Below are 24,983 nucleotides of genomic sequence, written 5' to 3' on the forward strand. Positions count from 1 at the left end.
CCATTGCCGCGAGGCCCTCATGCAGCTGTGCACACTGCCAACAGCCCACTTTGAACCTGGTGCTACGGGTCGTATAGGTGTCCCGCTAGGGCACCCTGGGTGTCCTCTGGCTCCAGACGACCCATCAGCTGTGTGGGCGCACTCCAGCATGACCAGTGCCATCTTTTTGGCTGGGATAAGTGTGATGTGGGGAGTGTAATGTGTATGTGCGGTTGCAGCTTGTCAACCTCCTGAGTGTTAATCATGGACCCAGCAAATCCCGCACTGTTTTTCATTAGAATCGATTGTGTTCCACGCGGCACCGGTGCAAGCCCCTTAATAGTAGCAGAATTGGTGCGGCTGCAGCGCCGAGTTTTCTGTCGTGTTGGCTTCAACACTTAGTCTCACAAATGGAGAATTCTGCCAGTGGCCTTTCAGCAGAGGTCACAGATTTGAAGCATTCATTCTGGTTAACTCTCTGGCTCCCCAGCACCGGATTCTGAGGGCACCCCAAAGTTGGAGAAATCCCTCTTGGAAGCTCCCAGGTAAGGGTTTACCTGGCAATTATTCAGAAGCACTAACTTCCCCCGGACGATTGCGTTGTGCTGTGAGCCATCCAATAAATCGATTTAAATCGCTTACTTTGGATGGTTCTGCTAGTGTTACGCTGATAGTTACTCTGAAAAAAATAGCAGAAATAAAACTACTAACTTCCAGCGTAATGACTTTAAATACCCAGACTGGGCCGTGCGTGAGATCCTACCACAGGGGACACTTTTCCCTCTCCCCACTAAGCACCTGTCCCCTCTGTATTCCCCACCCAACCTAGCTGGACAGCCCCCTCCCCTGACCCCACTGGCCCCCAACCTGGCTGGACTCCGACCTGACACCCCTTCCTCAACAGATGTCCGACCTGTTGCTAACGTTTGGTTGGTTCAATTGGCTCTGTTTTACAACCTTTTCCCTCGAGTCGGCAGGTATCTTTATGATACCGCCACGAGGTTCAAGTTCAAGTAATGATCAATAACTCAATACACCGATTAGTAAGATTCAAATCAAAGCACATTTATTATACACAGTAATCGCTATTCATGCACAAATTCTACTTCTAAGCTACTTCTACAACTAATAGGCCTATACTTAGCTTCGGACTGGCCCACCAGGTCAGGGGAACAAATGGCCTTTCGTTCGGGTTCTTAGTCTGCGGGATTCAAAGTTGGTAGGGATTGGTAGCTAGGAACTCCTATCTCGTAGCGAGCGTTGACTTAAGACTTACTGGATATAGGCGGCAGTTGAACCGGTCAAGGGTTGGTTCGCGTTGCTGAGTGACCTGGTCAAGAAGAACGATTTGAACTTGGGGCTTAACTTTTATAGTCCCCAGGGGCTTCCCGCCTTTCGGGGCGGACCCTGTACCTGGTTCTAGGTGATTGGACTTCGTTCCAATCGCTTGGTTCGATTTCTCCAATACTGGAGTGGTCTTGAGGCGTCCGTTAACCTCTTTTGTGTTGGCTCCTGCAGGCCGGCCCGGGGAGTCTGGCTTAGCTATGTTTGTCCCAAATGTTGCGATTGTTCCCGGGGATCGGGCATTAGTATGTAGGTGGCTGCTACATTATTATGCAGATGGTTGCTGGTATCGATGCTGTCTGGGCTTTTGCAGAGTTTAATACACAGTAAACCTGCACCTGCTGGTTTCTGCCTGTGTTGGCTGAATTTCCCTTCAGCCTTTGCTGTTCTCCATTTTAAATCGGGACTTAGCCAACTCGGGTGGCTACAAACCCCTTCACTCCCAAAATCACAAAACCTACCGTAGACATTTACCTTCTCTCTGGTTTGTTATTTTCAATGGGACCATTAAACTCAGCTTTACGCAGCTAGTGCTGTAAAAAAAGAAGCACATCCTTTGCTCCCTAATTCTTTTAGAATTGTCCGTGGAGGGATCACCTCAGTGATCCCTGTGCTGCCAGGATCCCGTCCAGCCTCAGTCAGGACTGTTGGGCTAAATGGGCACTGAAGAGATTTAGCGCAGGTAAATGGTTACAGTGTGGTAATATGTTGATTGCCACTCTGAGGAGGATATGGCCCTCTTTCTGCACTGAATGCTGAATATTTCCATCATTTTCTGTTTTTTACTTACGATTTCCAGCATCTGCACTGCTACTTTTGTATTTTTTAAATCAAGTTAAAACTAGGTCAACATCATTTCAACCCATAAATATTGTGTTTTGGAACATGGGTGACTTGTAGCTACTATATTTGCTCCATGTGTTATCTTATCAATCCTGACATAGCAAGGTGGCCTCTAATTTTTGGGGACTTGCATTTATGTGGTAGAGACACTTGAACAGTGCGAAAGAAAGGCTATTATTGTTTATTAATTATGCCACTCCATATCTTTCTGGGATTTATGTTAGTTTAGCTGTCCTCCCTGAAAACAGATGGTGATTATAGCTCCATTTATATAAAAATCGGCAACGGTTTCATGGTCATCATTTAATTCCAGATATTTATTGGATTCAAATTCCACCAAGTGCCAGATTCTAACTCTCGTTCCTAGAGCATTACCCTGGTTCTCTGGATTACTAATCCAGTGAAAATTACATACCCCACCGCCTCTCCTTCTCACTCTATCACAATGTTGGTGATGCCATCTTTCACATGAGACATTAAACCAAGGTCCCAGCTCTTCCTCAGGTGAACGTGAAATGATCCAATGGTATTATTTCTTAGGGGAACAGCAGAATGCACCTAGTGTCCAGCCCAATATTCATCTCTCGATTATCACCACAAAGACAGATTATCTGGTCATTATTATTTGGGAAGAAGAGATACCACCTCTTGATTTCACAATGCCATCTTTGTTTCACTTTTCACGAGGGTGATAAATCCATATGTGGGAACTATAAAGACATCCCTTCTGTTTACACACATCTTCCTGGATGACCTAATACCCATCAGCAAAGACCCAAGTGGTTTCTGGTCATCTCGGGGAACCACAGATATGGTCTTTATTGCTCAACAAATTCAAGAATAGTGTGTGGAACCATGCAAAGACCTCTACGTGGCCGTTATGATCTCTCAAAGGCCTTTGAATCTATCAACTGCATAACCCTCTAGAAAATCCTTCAGAGACTTGGATAGCTGGCAAAATGTGTTTCTTTCCTGCAACCCTTGCATGACAGTGTGGCAGCAAATGTCCAACTGGATTAGAGACAGCCCTTTAGCCCACAAGACTGCATGATTGCACTACATCTCTCCACTAGCTGCCTCCGCTTGGTAATAGAATTCATTCACAGCCAGCTTCCACATGGGATCATGATTGCATTTCGATTCGACGGAAAACCTTTCAGCCTCAACAGGCCGAGTGCCAAAACCAAGGTGACTTACTAGCGTATCTGTCGCTTACGATACGACTGTGCTCGCACGACTGTGCAGTTGTGGCTTACACTGCAAGCGACACTTAGACTGCTCTCAACCTCTTCAACTCTGCATACTAAAGGGCTGGTCTCTCAATCAGCAAGGCCAGAATCCTCCATCAGCCCTCCCCTGGACAAACACCAGCTATTGTTATTGGGGGAGAGGCTATAGAAATTATGGAATGTTTTCCATATCTCATGGCGCTTCACAGAGCCAGGGTGCCAGGTTCGATTCCCCGCTGGGTCACTGTCTGTGCGGAGTCTGCACGTCCTCCCTGTGTCTTCGTGGGTTTCCTCCGGGTGCTCCGGTTTCCTCCCATAGTCCAAAGGCGTGCTGGTTAGATGGATCGGCCATGATAAATTGCCCTTCGTGTCCAAAAAGGTTAGGAAGGGTTATTGGGTTACGGGGATAGGGTGGAAGTGAGGGCTTGAGTGGGTCGGTGCAGACTCGATGGGCCGAATGGCCTCCTGCACTGTATGTTCTATGTATCTCGACAGCTACCTTTCTCAACGTCACCATCAACGAGGAAATCCAACACATCCAGCAATGTGCTGTGGCACCACATTCTTCCAAAAAGTGCACAGCTGAGTCTTTGACAATAGATACCTCCATAAGAGGACAAAGGCTTTTGTCTACAGTGCTGTTGGTATCATCACCGTTTTATACGCCAGTGAGACTTGTGCCACCTGGCAAATGCACCCTCGGATGCTGGAGAATTTCCATCTGGGTGTCTCCCGAGGACACAAAAGTGAAATAGGAATGAAGATCAAATTCCTCCATCGTTACTGAATCCAATTCCTCGTAATCACGATCACATGAAATCTGTTCCACTGGTTAGGACACTACACGCTTGCTAAATAATTGGTCTCTGAAACAGATCAGCTTTCCGCAACTTAAGGATACCATCTGATCTCAAGCAAGCCAGAGAAAACATTTTAAGGACACTGAAAGCATAATTGAAAAGGGGACAAATTGATAACACTGCGTGGGAGGAACTTGTTGTAATTCATGCCATGTTATTAGACACCATTTGACATGGTGCCAAAAGGGAGATTTTAGAACCCATGTGACCATGTAGGCTTTAAGGAACATCTTGGAGGAGAGTGAGCCAGAAACATATAGGAAGGAAATTCCAGGGCTTGACAGGGCCTCCAGGGGTGAGGTGATTCCTACAAGGTGCATGAGGTAAGTTGGAGGAATACAGAGTTCTCCGTGGGGTAGTAGTTTTGACGAGGTTACAGAGATAAGGTGGGGCGTGATCATGGAGGAATTTGAACATAATGAGAATTTTAAATTCCAGGCATTTCTAGGCCAGGAGCCAACATAGATCAACAAGCCCTGGGGTGATGGGTGAATAGACTTCGTGCAAGTGACAATTTGGGCAGCAGAGTTTCGGATGAGCCAAACCATATGAAGGGTGAAAGATAGGTCAGCATTGGAGGATTTTCTGTCTGGAGGTGATGAGCTTGGTGAGGGTTTCAGTTACAGATGTGCTGAGACCTGGATGGAGATGGACAATATTACAGTGATAGGAGAGTGCGGGGCTGGTGAAGGGTATGATATAGGGTTAGAAGCTCAACATCATATAGGATGCCAAGGTTGCGAACAGTGATTCAGACTCAAGACAGTGACTAAGGAGAATTTTAAAATGGACGACTAGGGAATAGGGTTCGTGGCATGGACTGAAGTCAATGACATTGCTCTCCCAAATGTTCTGTTGGAGGGAAATTTGGGCAGCATGGTAGCACAGGTGGATAGTACTATGGCTTCACAGCCCCAGGGTCCCAGGTTCGATTCCCCGCTGGGTCACTGTCTGTGCGGAGTTGGCACGTTCTGCCTGTGTCCACGTGGGTTTCCTTCAGGTGCTCCCGTTTCCTCCCACAGTCCAAAGGCGTGCAGGTTAGGTGGATTGGCCATGCTAAATTGCCCTTCGTGTCCAAAAAGGTTAGGAGGGGTAATTGGGTTACGGGGATAGGGTGGAAGTGAGGGCTTAATATGGGTGGGCGCAGACTCGATAGGCCGAATGGCCTCCTTTTGCACTGTATGTTCTATGTCTGTTCATGCTGCTTGTCCTACATCCAGTATTACAAATCAGAGACACTGGAGGAATGCGGCAAGGCGATCATAGATTATCATAGAATTTACAGTGCAGAAGGAGGCCATTCGGCCCATCGAGTCTGCACCGGCTCTTAGAAAGAGCACCCTACCCAAGGTCAACACCTCCACCCTATCCCCATAACCCAGTAACCCCACCCAACACTAAGGGCAATTTTGGAAACTAAGGGCAATTTATCATGGCCAATCCACCTAACCTGCACATCTTTGGACTGTGGGAGGAAACCGGAGCACCCGGAGGAAACCCACGCACACACGGGGAGGATGTGCAGACTCCGCACAGACAGTGACCCAAGCCGGAATCGAACCTGGGACCCTGGAGCTGTGAAGCAATTGTGCTAACCACTATGCTACCGTGCTGCCCCAAAATGGTAAGGTATAGCTGAGGTCATCAACATAACATGTAGGATCTGACTTGTTTTGCATGATGTTGCCGAAGATTTGCACTTATTTGAAAAAGTGAGAGGGGAACAAGAATTAGCCCTTGAGGTACTCCAGCGGAACTCAGTTGGGAACCAAGAAACAACTGCAGGAGATTTTCTACCTCTTGTTGGATAGATAAGAACAAGGAATAAGCATCAAATGTTGCTTAACTGTAACCTGTGTAAAATGTGTTTGAAAGTTAATTGTATCTATTTTCTGTGCAATTATTGGAAGCAAAATAAAACAGCCGTGGATTCCTATTTCCCAGAAGAAACAAACCTATCTGGAAATGGCGTGTTTCAACTTAAAATGTCATCTGTTACTTTTCGCAAAGTTTCTCAACTGAATTTAGCATCAAGTCTATAATCGGTTCCAATTTTGTCTGTTATTCTTGGAAAGATAGTAAATTTATTTGTGGGACACACATTACTTCTTCTTTCGGCGGCTCCTCGACCGCTTTGTCAGTGGTATTTTAAAATTGAAATCCGGTATCCTGTTAATTAAAATGTATGGAAGTATCTGCTTGCAGTCACTGGGATCATACTGGTGCCAATTGCATGATGCCATGGATAAACCCTATCAACCATGGAGCTGTGCTTAGACTGGTTTTGCTACTGGTTGGTCAATGTAAAATAATCTCCAATGCACATTGAACAAAGGTTCAGGCAGTAACCTGACTGCAGGCCATTATAGCAAAAGGTGTGAGTCTGGTGAAAGAGAGATTATCCTATTAGTATTTACATCTAACACATTTTCAAAAAATGAGAACTTAAAAAAAATTTAAAGTGCCCAATTTTTTTATTTTCCAATTAAGGGGCAATTTAGTGTGGCCAATCCACCTACCCTGCACATTTTAGGGTTGTGGGGGTGAGACCCACTCATACATGGGGAGGATGTGCAAACGCCACATGGACAGTGACCCGGGGTCGGGATTGAACCTGGGACCTTGGCACCGTGAGGCAGCAGTGCTAGCCACTGTGCCACCGTGCCGCCCTTCCCACATGAGACTTAACATATGTTATGAGCCAGTGGTGCAATCTGCTAACTCCTTACATGAAAATTCCACTTATGCTTTGATGTCAGTTAGCAGGGTTTTGGATAAGGAAGACCTGGTGAGTTTTGCACCTGGTGAGTTTATGACATGGGAAGTGGCAGTGTAATATTGAGCCTGCTAAAACTGTGTGGCAGAGGTCTCCGTTTCATAGTGGTACCCATATTATAGTGAGAGAAGTGTTTGGGTGAAGACTTTGATGATGCATTGGAATGTATTTGCCCAAGAAAATGTGATTTGCCTTCACTGCAGGAGTCCCACTATGTACACTTTCAGATTATAAAGAATTAGCCAGACAGGTTATGAATTTAAACAAATAGCATGATGAGTTTATTGAAGCTACTTCCGAAATTTAAAAAAAAGTCTAGGTAAATCGCAACCACCATTCATATGTCACACACATTCCCAGGTTCCCACACACACTAATACAGATGGTAGGATAAGAGAATAGCTGAAGGGCAATTTACAGTTCGTAAGAAGATAAAACAAAGGAGTACACGGTTAACTGTTATTTGGTTGGTCTCGATGTGGTGACTCATGTTGCAGCAGTGCTGTCCGGTTGTCTTGCTGGATGATGTTGTATGAAGCAAATTTCCACATTTAATTCCCAAAAGATGTCGGTTTGCAATAGATTTCCCTTCTCAGGATGGTCACTTTACAAATCCTGGCACAATACTTTCGAGAGAGACAGTTTCTTTGCAGCCTCACGGTCGAGTATGTTGATCTCTGATCTCTCTGGCTTGCTAAACAGTTCTTAAAAGTTCTGCTGACTGCATAATCCAGAGGAATTCAATTAATCCATGTCTGCTGTTGCTCGTTTTAGCCTTAGTTTAATTGCTCTTGTTCTATCACCTTTGCTCTTGAGTCGCCAGGTATCTTTCTGATACCGCCACGTGGTTCAAGTCCGAGTAATGATCAATAATTCAACACACCACTTAGTAAGAGTTAAATCAACGCACATTTATTATATACAGTAATCAATACTTAGGTATAAAATCTACTTCCAAGCTACTTCCTACAACTAACAGGCCAATACTTAACTTTGGGAATGGCCCACCAGGTCAGGGAAACAAATGGCCTTTCGTTCGGGTTCTGAGTCTGCGGGATTTGAAGCTGGTACAGATCGATAGCTAGGAGTGCCTATCTCGTAGCGAGCGTTGAAGTAAGACTTACGACTTGAGCAGCTGTTGCACAAGGTCAGCAGAAGGGTGGCAGAGAGGAGAAGGGCCGATTTGAACTTGGACTCTATTTTTATAGTCCCCAGGGGCTTCCCGCCTTTTGGGGCGGACCCTGTACCTGGTTCCAAGTGATTGGACTTCGTCACTTTAGGGTGGCTGTTCACCTCTCTCTGTGTAGGCTCCTGCTGGCGCCGGAAAGTCTGGGTTGGCTTTGTGTGTCTAATTTGTTGCACATTGTTCCCGGGGATTGCTAATTAATATTCAGATGGCTGGTGTTTTGTGATGCTGATAGCTGCAGGTATCGATTCTGTCTGGCCTTCCCAGAGGCGAATACACAGTTTTACCTGCAGCTGCTTGTTTGAGTCCTGTTTGCTGATTTTCCCATCAGCCTTTTCCGTTCGCCATTTTAAATCGGGGTTGGCCATTCTAAATCGGGAGTTAGCCATTTTAACTGGCTACATTCCCTCCTTGTGATCCTAACGCGAAGCGTGAAGGATCACATCATCATGTTACTTTTTATTCCCTGACCTGGGTGGGGGGGGGGGGGGGACTTCCTTCATGGCCTCTGCACTGACCATAGCTATGCACAAACATTTTCAACTAACAATTCTAAGGGCGCTATGTCAGACAGGGACATGCATTACAAAACAATAAACTTGGAACCTCTAACTTATCCTTAATATACTACACTCGCTTAAACATTCCATTATCCTACCTTCCTCAATCATACAACAAAATCATAACATTTCATACAGTCTTTCCTGGCTTGGCAGTCAAGCTCAGGATCATACAATTTTTTGCTCATGAAAAAGTTATTTATTTACAATAACAATAAACGCAAGTGAATGCACTTTATTACTTTATTATAGATCGCGGGGGTCGGGGGTCTGGTCGTAACCGAACATAGGGAATCTGATCCTACATACCGGGGTTCGAGCGCGGTAGGCTCTCCTTCTCCATTTTCGTAGACGCATAGTCTGCACTACACAGCAGAGTATCGCCTAAGCTAATAGTGTTTCAATCACATAGGACAGGGAGTACCAGGTTATGAACCTGGCACACCAGGAAGATGTAGTGTCGCTGGTGACTGGGCTCTGGGTACTGCGGGGCAGTGAAACATTAACTGCTGGGGGGTTTGAAGTCATGGGGTTCGCGGTCACGCGCAACCAAATGTCCAATAACAGTATGTTGATCCATATGAAGGAAGTCCTCATGGCTGTTCTCTTTCCTTTTCTTTCTTTGTTTTCTCCAGTCCTGGAGCTTCTGGAGTCCTGTAGAAACAAGCATAGTGTCTGTAACTATCTTTGTTTAATATCTGGTATGCTAGTGTGTCTGTCCTTTGGTGCCAATTATTCCCTTTATAATTGGTCACTACGTGTGACTCCCTCATTTTTTTTCAATAAACAAATTTTAGGAGTTGACACACTTCCCAACAATGAACCAGTGCTGATTTAGCATCCAAATGTTCCAGGATGTAAATAGCAGATGGCCGGCAACCTAAAGGTCGCCTAAACAAATAAAACTTTTTGAACTGAAAAATGCCAAATGAGGTGCGTATGGGCCGCGACGGGTACGATTTGGATGGAGTCCCCGAGTAGGACGGCTACCAATGCCGTGTCTCTCCTACCCGAGCGTAGTTGACCAGCGGGGGGGGTTCTCAGGCAGGGCGGGTCTCAAGCCGTTTCTCCACTACCTGAGCAACCGACAAGAATGGGAAAAACTGTAGTCATCGTGGTGGGGCTGCCGTAGTGGTTCTATCCTTCGAACCAGAAGGGCAGTTACGAGCGGGCATCGGGTACCCAAACAAGTGTCAGCCGAAAAGCTAGTTCCTCTGAACAAGTGTCTGGCAACGGTGGGTGTTTGTGGGCGAGTGCTCAGAGGTTTCAGGTGAATTGGCGTCTGGCAATGATTAGTCTCTGAAGGCAAGTCCTCAGAGGTTTCGGCCGAATAGGCGTGGGGCAGGGAGAAAAATTCTCCTGTCGGACATACAACATGTAACAAACTTACAAACAACATAAAACATTCTGCAGGTTCCATCAGAAACGACAACACTTCTCCCAAGGGGTTCCTTTGAAATATCATCTGGACACCTCAGTTCTCGGTTGCGAACAGGGTCGCAAAGGGGTTCTCGGTTTGGGAGTCAGACCCAAGGTCGTCCTCTTCTCCCGGGTGCCAAACTCTGGAGTGGATTAGGGCTGAAAGGGCTGCATGGTGTGAGTTGGGGTTGCTCTCGTCGTTGCGGACGAGTCGGTATGAGTTGTCACGGTGCCAATAATTGGTGTTTAGTTGTGTGGGGATAAAATCGGGGTCGTCAGTGTGGTTCGGTGGTAGGTGGTGGGGTTTGTTCAGGAAAGTGATCAGGAAGGGATCACTTGGATCGAAGTCGGAGTCGCTGGGTGTGGGTCCTGGTGCATGGGGATAGTAGGGAGGCGTGCTGTGGCTATCGTCCGAGTCACAGTCGCTGTCTCTGCTGCTGCAGTCGGTGGGCGTTCCGGGGCGGAGTGTATATTTTGGGGGTGGAGTCGAGGTCGAGTCCGTGGCTGGGCTGGACGTGTTGGGGGAGGGTAGAGTTACGTTGGCTGTGGGCGGAGTGTGGTGTGCTGCGTCGAGCATGACGTGGTGTGCGTGGTTCGACTGTGTTCCATGTGCCTTCAGCTAGTACTAATGAAACCACGCAGTCTTACCATTGGGGTACTTTATTTTGTAAACGGAAGGGCTTACTTTATCCGCAATGGAATACGGACCCGAGTATTTTGGTGGCAGGAATGTGCTGGGGTTATATATAGAAAGCATCACTTGCTGTCCGATATCATACTCAGTCGCATGCACTATCTTGTCGAAACAAGCATTGCTCTGTTTCTTTTTGGTGCCCAATTTTACTGCAGCTGCTAGCTGAGCCGTTTTAACATTTGCAACTAATTGCTCCACGGCTTTCTCGTGTGTGAGGGCCGTTACTTCGGGGCTGGTCAGGTCCAAACCTAACAGATATTCTGTGCCTTTCATGGGGCGTCCGGTCATGAAGGTGTGTGGGGTGTAACCTGTGGAGGTAGAAATAGTGTTACGCAAAAACATCAGCGCAAAAGGGAGGACTGAGTCCCAAGTGGTGTTGTTCTGTTGGACCATTTTTCTGAGGGTGGTTTTTAGGGTCCGATTCATGCGCTCCACTATACCACTCGACTGTGGGTGGTATGCTATGTGGAATTTTTGGGTGATGCCAAATATCGTGAGGACGTTCTGCATGACACGTCCCGTAAAATGGGAGCCTTGGTCGGATTCAATGCTGCGGGGCAGTCCCCATCTTGTAAAGATGTGGTGGGTTAGAATCTTGGCCGTGGTTTTTGTAGTGTTTGTGCGGGCTGGAAATGCTTCCACCCATTTTGTAAATGTGTCTATGACCACAAGTACATATTTATAGCCATTCCTGCAAGGGGGCAATGGACCTATAAAATCAATCTGCAGGTTAGTCCAGGGGCCATTAACGGTCGGGTGTGGCTGAGTTGGGCCTTTTTGGCATATCTGTCGGGGTTATTCTGCGCACAGATAAGACAATTCTCGATGTAATGGTTTACATCTTCCTTTAAATTTGGCCACCATCAAAGCTGTTTGAGATGGGCTGTAGTGGGATCGATTCCCTGATGTCCATGACTGTCATGGAACAAACAAATCAATTGGTTCCTGTCCTGTTCAGGAACCACATAAAGGGTGTCCTTTAACACCACACCGTCATGTGTGGTCAGTGTATTTCTAAATCTCTCGTAGGATGCTGGATACTTCCCTTTTACAATCTCCGTGAGATTGCTGTCCTGCTTCTGGGCCTCTACTAGATCCTCGACCTTTGTCTGTGAGACCTGAACTGCACTCACTGGCGCGCTTTCGGGGGGTTTCCTAAAATACCCATGTATGGAACCTGCCTTAGCCAGTGCGTCGGCTTTTACATTTCCCGGGGGGGGGGGGGGGGGAGGAGGGGGAACGATGGTGGCTGCGGACTTTGATGATCCCAAAAGTCCTGTTCTGGGCTTTTTCTAAAATATGGCGGAGCAATGGGGCTGAGGGGAGGGGTTTTCCGTCTGCGGAAACAAATCCTCTTGCTTCCCATAGGGGCAGAAATTCCGTAAGGCTGTTACAGACATAGAGGCTGTCCAAGTATATGTCTGCTGGGCTGGGGAAGGAATCTGGGTGCTCAACTATATATGCAATGGCCGCAAGCTCTGCTGTCTGCGCGCCTAAGTGTCTGGGTAGTTTCAACGATATTTCCTCGAGGGCGCGTCCTCGACATAGATACCGCAACCTGTTATGCGCTTCCCATCCAAGACTGTGGAAGATCCATCCACATAAATCTCTATGGGCTCACACGTGTCTGTGTGCGGCGGGCTCTGAGTTGAATCACCTATCTTTCTGGGGGGGTGGTTTAAGCGATAAAGGGGCCTGTGTTGTGGTGTGGAGAGATAATTTCACATTCATGGGGGGTTCCGGGGTACTGTAAATTGTCGGCTAAGTAGGTGTGTGTCTTTGCCCTTTTCACAGTGATGTCCCGTCCCTGCAAGAGAAGGGTCCATCTGGCTGCTCTTATTTGGCTTACTGTACCGTCCTTGAGTCGTCCGTCCAGAAAAAGTTGGGTGGGGGTGTGTTCGGTCAGAATTGTGATGGGGTTCAGTCCGGTAATATATGAAAAGTACTGGACTGCCCAGAAAACTGCGAGCAGGTGCCTCTCACAGGCTGAAAATCCCTGCTCCACAGCATCTAAAAGTCTGGAGGCGTAAGCTACGGGCCTTAACTGGTCATGCCGTTCGTGGAGGAGCATGGCCGAAAGGGTGCGGTCTGTGGTCGCTACTTCACGCACTGTAAGGGGAAAGCGGGTCTGGAACTTGTAGTGCGGGGGCTGCTATGAGTGCTTTTTTCAATGCATCCGTATGCTGCGGAAGCCATTCCCAGGGGGCTCCTTTAGGAGGTCTGAGAGGGGTACTGGCACGCCTTTGCCAATGGAATGGACCAGAATCCATTACTGATGTCCAAAACCGTGAAGTAGCGGGAATTGAGTCCCTGTTTGAGCATGGTCTCGGGACTTGTTGCTACGGTGGGGGCTGCTGCGGGGGTGACTTTGTTGAGTTCCCGATAATCAGTGGTCAGTCGCCATGATCCATCGGGCTTTCTCACTGGCCAAATCGGGGCATTATTAGTGGATGCTACTGATCTAAGTACGCCCTGCTCTAATAACAGAAGAACATAAGAACTAGGAGCAGGAGTAGGCCATCTGGCCTGCTCCACCATTCAATGAGATCATGGCTGATCTTTTGTGGACTCAGCTCCACTTTCCGGCCCGAACATCATAACCCTTAATCCCTTTATTCTTCAAAAAACTATCAATCTTTATCTTAAAAACATTTAATGAAGGAGCCTCTACTGCTTCACTGGGCAAGGAATTCCATAGATTCACAACCCTTTGGGTGAAGAAGTTCCTCCTAAACTCAGTCCTAAATCTACTTCCCCTTATTTTGAGGCTATGCCCCCTAGTTCTGCTTTCACCCGCCAGTGGAAACAACCTGCCCGCATCTATCCTATCTATTCCCTTCATAATCTTTATATGTTTCTATAAGATCCCCCCTCATCCTTCCAAATTCCAACGAGTACAGTCCCAGTCGACTCAACCTCTCCTCGTAATCCAACCCCTACAGCTCTGGGATTAACCTAGTGAATCTCCTCTGCACACCCTCCAGTGCCAGTACGTCCTTTCTCAAGTAAGGAGACCAAAACTGAACACAATACTCCAGGTGTGGCCTCACTAACACCTTATACAATTGCAGCAGAACCTCCCTAGTCTTAAACTCCATCCCTCTAGCAATGAAGGACAAAATTCCATTTGCCTTCTTAATCACCTGTTGCACCTGAAAACCAACTTTTTGCGACTCATGCACTAGCACACCCAGGTCTCTCTGCACAGCAGCATGTTTTAATTTATCATTTAAATAATAATCCCTTTTGCTGTTATTCCTACCAAAATGGATAACCTCACATTTGTCAACATTGTATTCCATCTGCCAGACCCTAGCCCATTCACTTAGCCTATCCAAATCCCTCTGCAGACTTCCAGTATCCTCTGCACTTTTTGCTTTAAATCTCTCTATTACTTTTAAGATTTCTACCTCTGCCTCTAGGGGAAATCCGTACTGTTTTTGGGGTCTAGGGTCAGGTCCTGTTATTTGTACGGAGCCAGTCATCCAGGCACACTGGTTGACTGGATCAAATGAAAGATTGTGGGAATTTATGAAATCAATTCCCAGAATGTGTTCTGCTGTGTGGGGCAGGTCAACTAAAACCACGGGGTGCTTTGTGGTGATGGTGCCGATTTGAATGGGTACAGGGGCTGTGATGTGTCCCTGCTGTGAGTGGCCTGTAAATCTGCTGAGGGTGATAGTGGCTGTAGTGGGCCACGTGTCCTTTTGAAATAGGGTGGAGGAATTTATTGTGGTGCGGGACCCTCTTGTGTCCCAGAGAAATTCGATAGGCTGTCCCCGAATTTTCGCTGCAACGACTGGTCGTCCTGACCTATCCCAAAGGGTGTCGCAGACCCAACTGGGGGAGCCCGTACACCGTCAGTCCGTTCCGGTCAAGTCTGTCTGATCCGAACGGGCGCTAACGCTATGAATGGGCTGTCTTTTTCTTAATCAGAGTGCCCGTCTGCTGGGCTCTCTGTAGCTTTTTAGGGGCATTGCATTCTTTTGCGAAATGTCCCAACTGTCCGCAGTTGTAACACTCTTGTGACTTGGGTGGGGGCTGTTCTTTCCCTCATTCACCCATCCGGGGTTCTGGTGTGTTTTTACTGCCTGCATGTCTGCGGCGGCCTGCTTTTCCTCGCTATTTTTAACGGTGGGTTTGCTCCGAACAGATTGCTCCCAAACGCGGGACAATCTTTTCACTACCCGCTACTCGTTATGGGTCTCCTCTGAGGGATCATAACTTGTACAGGCTTTCTGTCCTGTATCTGTGGCATGGGAGATAAGGGTCCGGGTCCATTTGGCCATGTTGTCTGGGGACAAATGGGCACGGTCTACGTCTCCAAAAACTGCTGCGAAGTGAATCCACAGGTGTCCCGCGAATGCTGTGGGGTGCTCAGATTTCTTCTGCCTACATTTGTTGAGGCCATCTACGGGGTCACCCCGGTTATACCCGATCGCATCCAGGATCGCGGTATGCATTTCTGCAAGGGTGCCTCCTCCTACATTCTGTGGGTCGGGAAGGGCTGCTGCTACCGACGGATCTAAACTTAAAACCACGAGCTTTACATGCTCTCGCTCATCCAGGCCGTATATGTTCGCCTGATGTCTAACTGTGGCAATGAAATGGTGGGGGTCTGAGGCGGGGAGGAACGGTGTAATTTTATCGCACGCGTCCCGTAATTGGGTCACTGTTAAGGCGGTGGAATATAGAAATTCCGCACCGTCCGATGTGGCTGTGCAGTGGGTGGTTACAGGGTTTATTGGAGCGTGAACTATCTGCTGTGTGGGGGGTTGGGGTGCTTTTTGGGGGGCTTTCCCTGCGCACATGTTCCCTGAACATATCTCTGCGCTGTTTCATTCAGTTCTTCCCAATCGGGGCCGTCTTCCTGATCTAATTTTTCCCCAAAGGTTTCCTGAAAACCTTTTTGAACAGAAAGCTGTGATTGCAGCTCTGCAATCTGCTTCCGGCACTTTGCATGGTCTAACGTGCTTTGTCTTTGTTCTGTGGTGGCAGCATGGAGTGCTCTTAATGCTGCCTTTAGATTGCTACACTGTTTCTGTAATGTCTCTACCTGTTTTTCTGTCTCCTCTCGTACCAGGACTGCACGTTGCGTGTCCTGATAGGCCTTTTCGTATTGAGACTGGAAGCTGCTTAAATGCGCCATACAAGACTGGTGAGCCCGTTTGGCGTCATCCACCTCTCCATCTTTTGCTGCCAATTTCCTCCTCAATTCCATATTCTCTCTTTCTACTTCGCTTACATCGACCTTACTCATCCGATGTATGCCCTCAACTTCTTTGCGGAGCACCTTAACGACCTCCTCTGTGCCTCGCAATTGTGCCAAACAGGACACGATTGCCATCGGCTTGCGAGCTTTTCCCTAGCTCTTTTTGTGGATCTCGCTCAGGTTCTCCCACCAAGTATGTCCTATACTCCCGGGACCTGATTCCTCATTATCACAGAAATCATTCCAAAGAGGCCATCCTTTCCCGTTGAGATATTTCCGGATTTCTTCTTCCCAAATGGGACACTGTCCCACTCTACTGCTGCTGGTCGCTGCGACCGCAAATTCCTCGGGGTTCATGAGGCACTGCATTGCCTGCATTGCCATCTTTCCTATCCGACTGCTTCTTCTAAACTTGGAACAGGGGGCTAAGGAGGTGTTGTAAATACGGGTACGGCTTTCGCTACTTTCCGAAAATACAAACTTCCGACAGTTTTGACGCAACAAAAATCTATCAGTTTTACCTTATAGCCCTGTTAGTTACGCATGCATACACACACTTCCGAATTATGACTATTGATCAGAACTGCTTGAACACTTGTGGTTTTCTGTTTCCAATTGGGTTTATAATTCAAATTCTTGGGTTCTCCCGGAGTGGTTTTCCACTTCTAGATCGGGCCCCGGCGGAGTCGCCAAAATGTTGCTCGTTTTAGCTTTAGTTTAATTGCTCTTGTTCTATCACCTTTGCTCTTGAGTCGCCAGGTATCTTTTTGATACCGCCACGTGGTTCAAGTCCGAGTAATGATCAATAATCCAACACACCGTTTAGTAAGAGTTAAATCAACGCACATTTATTATATACAGTAATCAATACTTAGGTATAAAATCTACTTCTAAGCTACTTCCTACAACTAACAGGCCAATACTTAACTTTGGGAATGGCCCACCAGGTCAGGGAACTGAATGGCCTTTCATTTGGGTTCTGAGCCTGCGGGATTCGAAGCTGATACAGATCGATAGCTAGGAGCACCTATCTCGTAGCGAGCGTTGAAGTAAGACTTACGATTTGAGCGGCTGTTGCAGAAGGGGTTGCAGAAGGGTGGCAGAGAGGAGAAGGGTCGATTTGAACTTGGACTCTATTTTTATAGTCCCCAGGGGCTTCCCACCTTTCGGGGTGGACCCTGTACCTGGTTCCAAGTGATTGGACTTCGTCCCAATCACTTGGTTCGATATTCTCCAATGCTGGAGCGATTCCTTGATCGATGGGCGGTTTTGGGGTGGTCGTTCACCTCTCTTTGTGTAGGCTCCTGCTGGCGCCGGAAAGTCTGGTTTGGCTTTGTGTGTCTAATTTGTTGCACATTGTTCCCGGGGATTGTTAATTAATATTCAGATGGCTGGTGTTTTGTGATGCTGATGGCTGTAGGTACCAATTCTGTCTGGCCGTCCCAGAGGCGAATACACAGTTTTACCTGCAGCTGCTTGTTTGAGTCCTGTTTGCTGATTTTCCCATCAGCCTTTTCCGTTCGCCATTTTAAATCGGGGTTGGCCATTCTAAATCGGGAGTTAGCCATTTTAACTGGCTACACTGCTAAGGTCACTATTTTAGAAGATAATTGAATTTTGATATCTCATCTCTGAAACCTTTGAAAAATTATAGGATTGTGTGAAAGCCAGCAGGAGATAGTGTCTTTCATACTCCCCAGGGGTTGTTTGGTGTCTGTTCCCATTTCATCCTACTTGGGTGAAATGCAAGTTGCATGTTGTGGCTGGTTGGCAGTCTTCCATTGTCTTAATAGGATTACAGTTCTTATTCTTTAAAATTCATCCAAAGAAGGAAGAATTAGAAACTATATATGTTTATTTTCAGAAGAGCACATCCTCGTAACAGGGTTGATTTATAGGGATTGGAATGAAGTCTTTAAAATGTTTAACATGCATCTGTTGTGATTCAAGTAAATTTAAATGACAGAATTCCCCTTTTATTTTGTTCTAGATGGATATATACAAGATCTTGTAAGAGCCTGTGAAAATGCCTTAACAGCATTAAGGAGTAAACTTCTTACAGTAGAACTTAACGTTCTGCGTTCTCTGTTGTATGTGTTCCACAACAGGTTACGTCAGCACAAGCCTTATCTTGCATTGAAGCAGGTTAGTATACTTGTCCAAAGGTTAGGGTTAGCACTGGATTTAGTGCACGATTGTTACAATGCCAAATTATGATTTAATAAAATCAATTGTTCCCATGATATTTGAGAATAAAACTTCACTTTCACTATAACAATTTTAGCTAAGTGAATGGAGCAATGTGCAAATTCAGGTTTGAAATTGATGTAATTTATATTCATTTATGTATTCTCATCCAAATATAAAGTGTACGTATTTAATTTATTTCATTCGCTTTTTTTAGGTTGAGCAATGTGTAAAGCGTTTACACAATATGAAACTCGAAGGTTCAATTCAAGATCTGATCCAATTATGCCCAAGGTAATTTATGAAGTAGGTGTTATTTTGTAATAAATGTAGGAAGGGGAGAGAAAACAGGAAATTACAAGCCAATTAGCTTGACACCATTTGTCAGGGAAATGTTGTAATCTATTTTGGAAGCCTTAAAAATACACTTAGAAAATCATAGAATGATCGATAGTGTCAGCATGGTTTTACAAAAAACGAATCGTATTTGACAAAGTTATTATAGGTTTTTGAGGATGTAACTAGTAGGTTAGATAAAGGAGAGCCAGTAGAGAGAGCGTATTTAGATTTCAAAAGGCATTTGATAAGGTATCACATAAATGGTGAATGAACAAAATAAGGGCCCATGGAGTGAGGGATATATTAGATGAAGGATTGGTTAATGAGCGGGATGCAGGAATAATTGAAGCATTTTCAAGTTACTGGCTATAACTAGGGGAGTGGTGCAAGGAGCATTGCTGGGTATCCATCTATTTGCAATCAATATTAATGACTTAAAGAAAACTGAGTCTATACTCACTGGAGTTTAAAAGTGTTTTCATTGAAATGTACAAGATTCTTAAGGGGCCTGATGAATAAATACCAAGAGGTTATTTCCTCTGACTGAAATCTAAAACAATGGGGCACAGTCTTGGGTTGGGAGGTAAATCATTTAGGACTGATGATATGAGGAGAAGTATGTTCTCTCAGAGTTGTGAATCTTTGGAATGATCTATTCTGGAGCGGTGTGGATGCTTCCACTACTGAATATATTTAAGACCGATAGGTATTTGGTATCTCAGAGAATATGGGGAATGAACTGGAAAGTGGAGTTGAGGCAGAAAGTCAGCCTTGATTGTATTGAAAGGCAGAGCAAGCTCAAGGGTCCATTGGGTCTACTCCTATTTCTTATGAACTTTAGCTTGTAATTTCGATCTTTCTTTTTTAAAAACATCAGGACACCGAAGATACAAAATGCTAAGACAACATATATCCCCAGCCAACCAGTCCTTGAGTGGACATCGCTGAAAGTTTTGGGAGGCTCCAAGCTGATTTTACACCTGATGGAAATGTGCTCCAAAGTATTTCTGTATCCTTAAATCTGGTTATATCCCACTGCATGTGTATGTCGTAATGTGTCTCAATCTGAAATTTGCTAATGTATAAAAAATATAGACCATCGAGGTACTCACGGTCATATGTGACCTTTAGCAAAAGTGCTGCCTTGGCAACAGAAAACTAGTGAATAATTAGACATCATTTGATCATGTGTCTGGACTGTGGAAATCATACAATTAATGTTCATTGCTGTTTCTTTTTGAGTGAACAAACTTCCTTTGTTTAATTCCCTAAGTCATGTATGCAGCCAATTGACAATTGCTTTGAATTGGGTGTTGAACCATGTGTAATTGTGCCGTGGTATTTTTTTCTCTTGTCTTATTAATTTTGTCCTCCAGTTGTATGGCTCAGTTGTACGGTTCAATCACTGGCATTGCACAAAATTGTATTCAGCCATTAGCATTGTACAGTGTGTCAATGAAAGGCTATCAGATTTAACTCCATTGGCTGGACATCTGGTTTGTGATACAGAATGAGGCCAACAGTGGATTCAGCTCCCTTACCGGCTGAAGTTATTCATGAAGGCCCCGCCTTCTCAAACTTGCCCCTCGTCTGAGGTGTGGTGATCGAGATCAGCAATGATGGTAAATTGAATGTGTAGGATGGGATACGGCTGGCAGAGCTTTTGGGCTGAGGTTCATGAAACATGTGAGGCTGGCCAGAAGAGCATTAGAGTAATCAGATTTGGCGAGGGAGAAGGCATAAATTAAGGTTTTAGTGGCAGAGGAGCTGAGGGAGGAATGGAGTTGAGGAATATTGAGATGAAAGTCAGTGGGTTTATGTAAAATATTGACTCAGAAGCCATGTTCCCTCTTAAGTGGCTGTGCAAAAACCCAAAGGTTCCCATGCACACAAGTTAGCTCCTTGAAGTTGCCTCAGGTGTGCGGCACACAAAGGGTTAAAGGACCTGAACATGTGCTTACAAAACTCAACTGGAGTTGGAACAGCAATCATTGCAAACCATCTAGTTCAGCCTGAAACAGGATCCAAGCAAAGAGGCATAAGGGTATGAAATTTGTGACTGACAGGTAAAAAAATATTTACTCAATCCTTTTGGCATTTGAAGAATGATTGTTGGATAAAAGTGATTGTTGGATAAAAGCAATCTGACAGCACTGAGTGAGAGTTAGAGGGCTCAAAAATATATACTTCTGGGAAATTATCTAGCACTGCTGTTTTGATCTGCTGGTTAGAAAAAGCATTTTGAAATGATGTATCCAACATGTTTATCTTTGATAAGCTGCCATTCAAGTGAATAAGGATTGGAATCCTTTCTGGTCTCGTCGCTCTCTTCAGGTATCATACCCGAAGAGGGCAGTGGCGACCATGAACTTTCATGTGTTGGTCCATGGTTATTCTTGGCAAGGTATTGCAGGGACGTGCCATTGTCTTCTGCAGGTTCAAGTCTAACGCTCATTAACAGAATTCTGAACTGTTGGATTACCTTAATTCTAATGTACAATAGTTTGACTACTCAATATCTACGCTGCGAAGAATTTATTGTCCTAAATGTGGTTATTACAGGATTGGTCAGCAGGTTGTGGTAAGTGAAGAATTGATTCTGTTGACATTTTATTTATATTCATTGATTTTTAGCGAATTAGTTTTAGGAAAAAGAAATATGCTGAAATTTTACTTTTTTAGGGTCCTATCTACAAGTATTTTATTAAACCTCGATCGTCTGTATGATAGATTGTTCCTGTTGCTGAATGAGGTGACTAAAATTCAACAAATGGCATACGTGAAGGAGTTCCCCTTCCCGGTTAGTATCAGGAAATGGCTTGGCCTTTCCCATTTCAAAGTCATACCATCCAAGTTGCCAAGTCTCTCATCGCCGATGAGTGGAATACCTTCAGGAGAACCAGGTTTACTTGACAAATTGTTCTCGGGGCCTGAACGTTTATTATTGGATGATGATCAAGATGCAACATCAGAAGGAAATAAAATAAATGGCAGCATCACCCCTAAAACAAATCAGAATCTAGATATCGGACTCCCTGTACCGGACGAAAGACTTTGTGAAATTGGTGAGTGTATGATGCTATTGCAGTAAATTGTTGCACTGCTTTGCCGGCTTAATAATCTAAACGGTATTGCTACGTTTCCAAAATGATGTGTAGTAATGTTATGTACCTTCTATTAATGCATTATTGTTACTGTTTCTAATCTGTAAATTTTTTTTGCGTTGAATTAAATTTTATGTTTCTCTTGAAGAAATTGGAATTCAGTTGGGATTTGGAATGAAGTCTCTGCAAGCTCACAGTCCGAACTATTCCGAGGTCAGTATGGTTCTAATTTTTTATGATTCATTATTTGCTCCCACTCTAATTTCTTGTCCTTGGTCTTTTACTTGTTCGAAGGAAGCTCCATGGAAACTCAAGGAACAGCACCTAATTTTTCAATTAGGCACTTCACAATCTTCTAAGGAGAACCAGTAGACATGATCTATTTAGATTTCCAGAATCTTTGACAAGGTGCTATATAGGAGGCTGTTAAATAAGTTAAGAGCCCATGGTGTTACGGGTAAGATACTGGCACAGATAGAGGATTTGCTGACTGGCAGAAGGCAGAGAGTGTGGATAAAGGGGTCTTTTTCAGGATGGCAGCCAGTGACTAGTGATGTGCCTCAGGGGTCTGTGCTGGGACCACAACTTTTCACAATATACATTAACGATCTGGAAGAAGGAACTGAGGGCACTGTTGATAAGTTTGCAGATATACAAAGATATGCAGAGGGACAGGTAGTATTGAGGAAGCAGGGGGGCTGCAGAAGGACTTGGACAGGCTAGGAGAAAAGGCAAAGAAGTGGCAGATGAAATACAATCTGGAAAAGTATGCACTTTGGGAGGAAGAATGGAGGCATAGACTATTTTGTGAATGGGAAAAAACTTAGGAAATCAGAAACACAAAGGGCTTTGGGAGTCCTAGTTCAAGATTCTCTTAAGGTTAACGTGCAGGTTCAGTCAGCAGTTAGGAAGGCAAATGCAATGTTAACATTCATGTTAAGAGGGCTAGAATAAGAGGGAAGGGATGTACTTCTGAGGCTGTGTAACGCTCTGTCAGACCCCAGTTGGAGTATTGTGAGCAGTTTTGGGCCCTGTATCTAAGGAAGGGTGTGCTGGCCTTGGGGAGGGTCCAGAGGAGGTTCACAAGAATGATTCCTGGAAGGAAGAGCTTATCATATGAGGAGCGGTTGAGGACTCTGGGTCTGTATTCATTGAAATTTAGGAGGATGAGGGGTATCTTATTGAAACATAAAGGATACTGAGAGGCCTAGATAGAGTGGACATGGAGAGGGTGTTTCCACCAGTAGGAAAAACTAAAACTCGAGGACACAGCCTCAGACTGAAGGGATGATACTTTAAAACAGATGAGGAGGAATTTCTTCAGCTAGAGGGTGGTGAATCTGTGGAACTCTTTGCCACATAAGGCTGTGGAGGTCAAATAACTGAGTGTCTTTAAGACAAAGATTGATAGGTTCTTGATTAATAAAGTGATCAGGTGTTACGGGGAGAAGACAGGAGAATGGGGATGAGATGCATATCAGCCGTGACTGAATGGTGGACTGAATGGACTCGATGGGGCAAATGACTCAATTCTGCCCCTTTGTCTTCAGTCTAAACTTGATATTGCATTCAACAGTTTCAGATTGTAATCTCTGCTCCTGTCTTTTCAGACAGCAGGTCTGGTATTGATTCTGCCAATATCATTTATAGCTCTCCTGCATCCATCTTGTTTATGACTTTTTAATTTACCTGGTTCCGTCATCGTTTTTGTCATTTAATCATTCCTGCCTTTCTTTTGTTCTTTTCACCCCACTATACCCTTCTTTTCCTACCTTTGTACTTGCTTAAAACCCATTTTACATCTCTAACTTTTCTTAGTTTTGATAAAAGACCATTGACCTGAAATATTAACTCTGTTTCTCTCTCCAGATGCTCCCTGATTTGCTGAGCATTTCCAGCATTTTCAGTTTTTATTTCAGGTTACCAACATCTGCAGTGTTTTGCTTTTAGTACTATAATTGTACATGAGATTATATATCTCATGTCGCATGGTAGCATAGTGGTTAGCACTGTTGCATCACAGTACCAGGGTACCAGGTCACTGCCTGTGCAGAGTATGCACATTCTCCCCGTGTCTGCGTGGGTTTCTTCCGGGTGCTCCGCCTTCCTCCCACAAGCCCTGAAAGACGTGCTTGTTAGGTGAATTGGACATTTTAAATTCTCCCCCAGTGTATCCGAACGGGCACCGGAGTGTGGCGACTAGGGGATTTTCACAGTAACTTTATTGCAGTGTTAATGTAAGCCTACTTGTGACACTAATAAAGATTATTATATCTCTTATTTAGCTACCATCTTTTGTAAAATCTAGTTTTGTTTTTTTAGAACATCCAGAAGTTTGTGAAAGAATTTCACTGCAGAAGTTCGAAGAAAGATAAGCAACCACTTCCTTTGTGGGGAGAGTATGTGAGAAAGATTGGTGCAGCACAGACTTTCAATGTACTGTGTTTGGAGCTCCAGACAATATTCCATTGGTTTAGGGGCAAAAAACTAAAACCTGAAACCTGCTATTTGGGAAATCAGCTTCTCAAATGTCACAGACTTGGAATGGTAGAAGTTCTTGGCTACAGGTATGTACAGGGAGAGGGTTAGAGAAAATGAAAATAAAATCTTAGTGTTCTGGTGGTGAAACATTCTGCTCTAAATTTATAAATATTACTCTGCAATAAAATCAGCTCAAATAAAGTTATAGGTGTGCAGAAAAGCTAGGCAATGGTCCATTTTGTGTGGTTGAAAACTATTTTGCGCATAACCTACAGTTTTAATGTCCAAATGTCCCGGTTAATAGTACTTTACAACCAACCTTTTTAAAAGGCAGGTTGGGTGAAACAGCTGCATTGAAAACAGTAAAGGAATTGCAAGTAATCTGGACATTATTCCTGACTAAAGTATTAGATCTATACTTGTGTCTTGGTTTTGAAACTATAAGAATGTATATATAGCTATGATGCAAATAAAGCAATGACTAAACATAATAGTGTGTAACTTTTATTTGAAATGAGATGTAGATCCCGTGAATTTTAATAATTAATCTCCACCCAGGAAATACTCATGGTTTCAGACAATCACTTCTGGGAGGATTGAACAAAGTTCATGACAGTGAAACGTTGAGTCATTTTCTTTTCCCTGTAACTATAAAAACATATTGATTGTTAAACATTTAATCAGATCACTGCTGGGAATAATGGAGAACTCCTTCCTCAAAGCTGAATTTGCTCGTGCCTTATAAGTTGTCAAGTCATTCTCACTTGTTG

At 44.8% G+C, this 24,983-nt stretch overlaps 1 protein-coding gene across 3 annotated transcripts in view; it reads left to right on the forward strand.

Annotated features, from left to right (window-relative positions):
* Window positions 1–24,983, forward strand: part of nepro (nucleolus and neural progenitor protein) — a 28,881-nt gene that overhangs the window by 1,040 nt on the left and 2,858 nt on the right. For 2 of the 3 annotated variants that reach the window (XM_072476335.1, XM_072476336.1), the window contains exons 2-8: window positions 18,093–18,247; window positions 18,507–18,583; window positions 19,506–19,637; window positions 21,132–21,209; window positions 21,311–21,693; window positions 21,881–21,945; window positions 24,055–24,299. In XM_072476335.1, the coding sequence (XP_072332436.1) occupies window positions 18,093–18,247; window positions 18,507–18,583; window positions 19,506–19,637; window positions 21,132–21,209; window positions 21,311–21,693; window positions 21,881–21,945; window positions 24,055–24,299 (1,135 nt within the window). Of the gene's footprint in view, window positions 1–9,029; window positions 9,102–18,092; window positions 18,248–18,506; window positions 18,584–19,505; window positions 19,638–21,131; window positions 21,210–21,310; window positions 21,694–21,880; window positions 21,946–24,054; window positions 24,300–24,983 lie in introns of all 3 variants that reach the window. The other variant, XM_072476337.1, reaches the window with a different exon arrangement.

This window comes from Scyliorhinus torazame, chromosome 15 (assembly GCF_047496885.1).
Source record: "Scyliorhinus torazame isolate Kashiwa2021f chromosome 15, sScyTor2.1, whole genome shotgun sequence".
NCBI classification, from domain to species: Eukaryota; Metazoa; Chordata; class Chondrichthyes; order Carcharhiniformes; family Scyliorhinidae; genus Scyliorhinus; species Scyliorhinus torazame.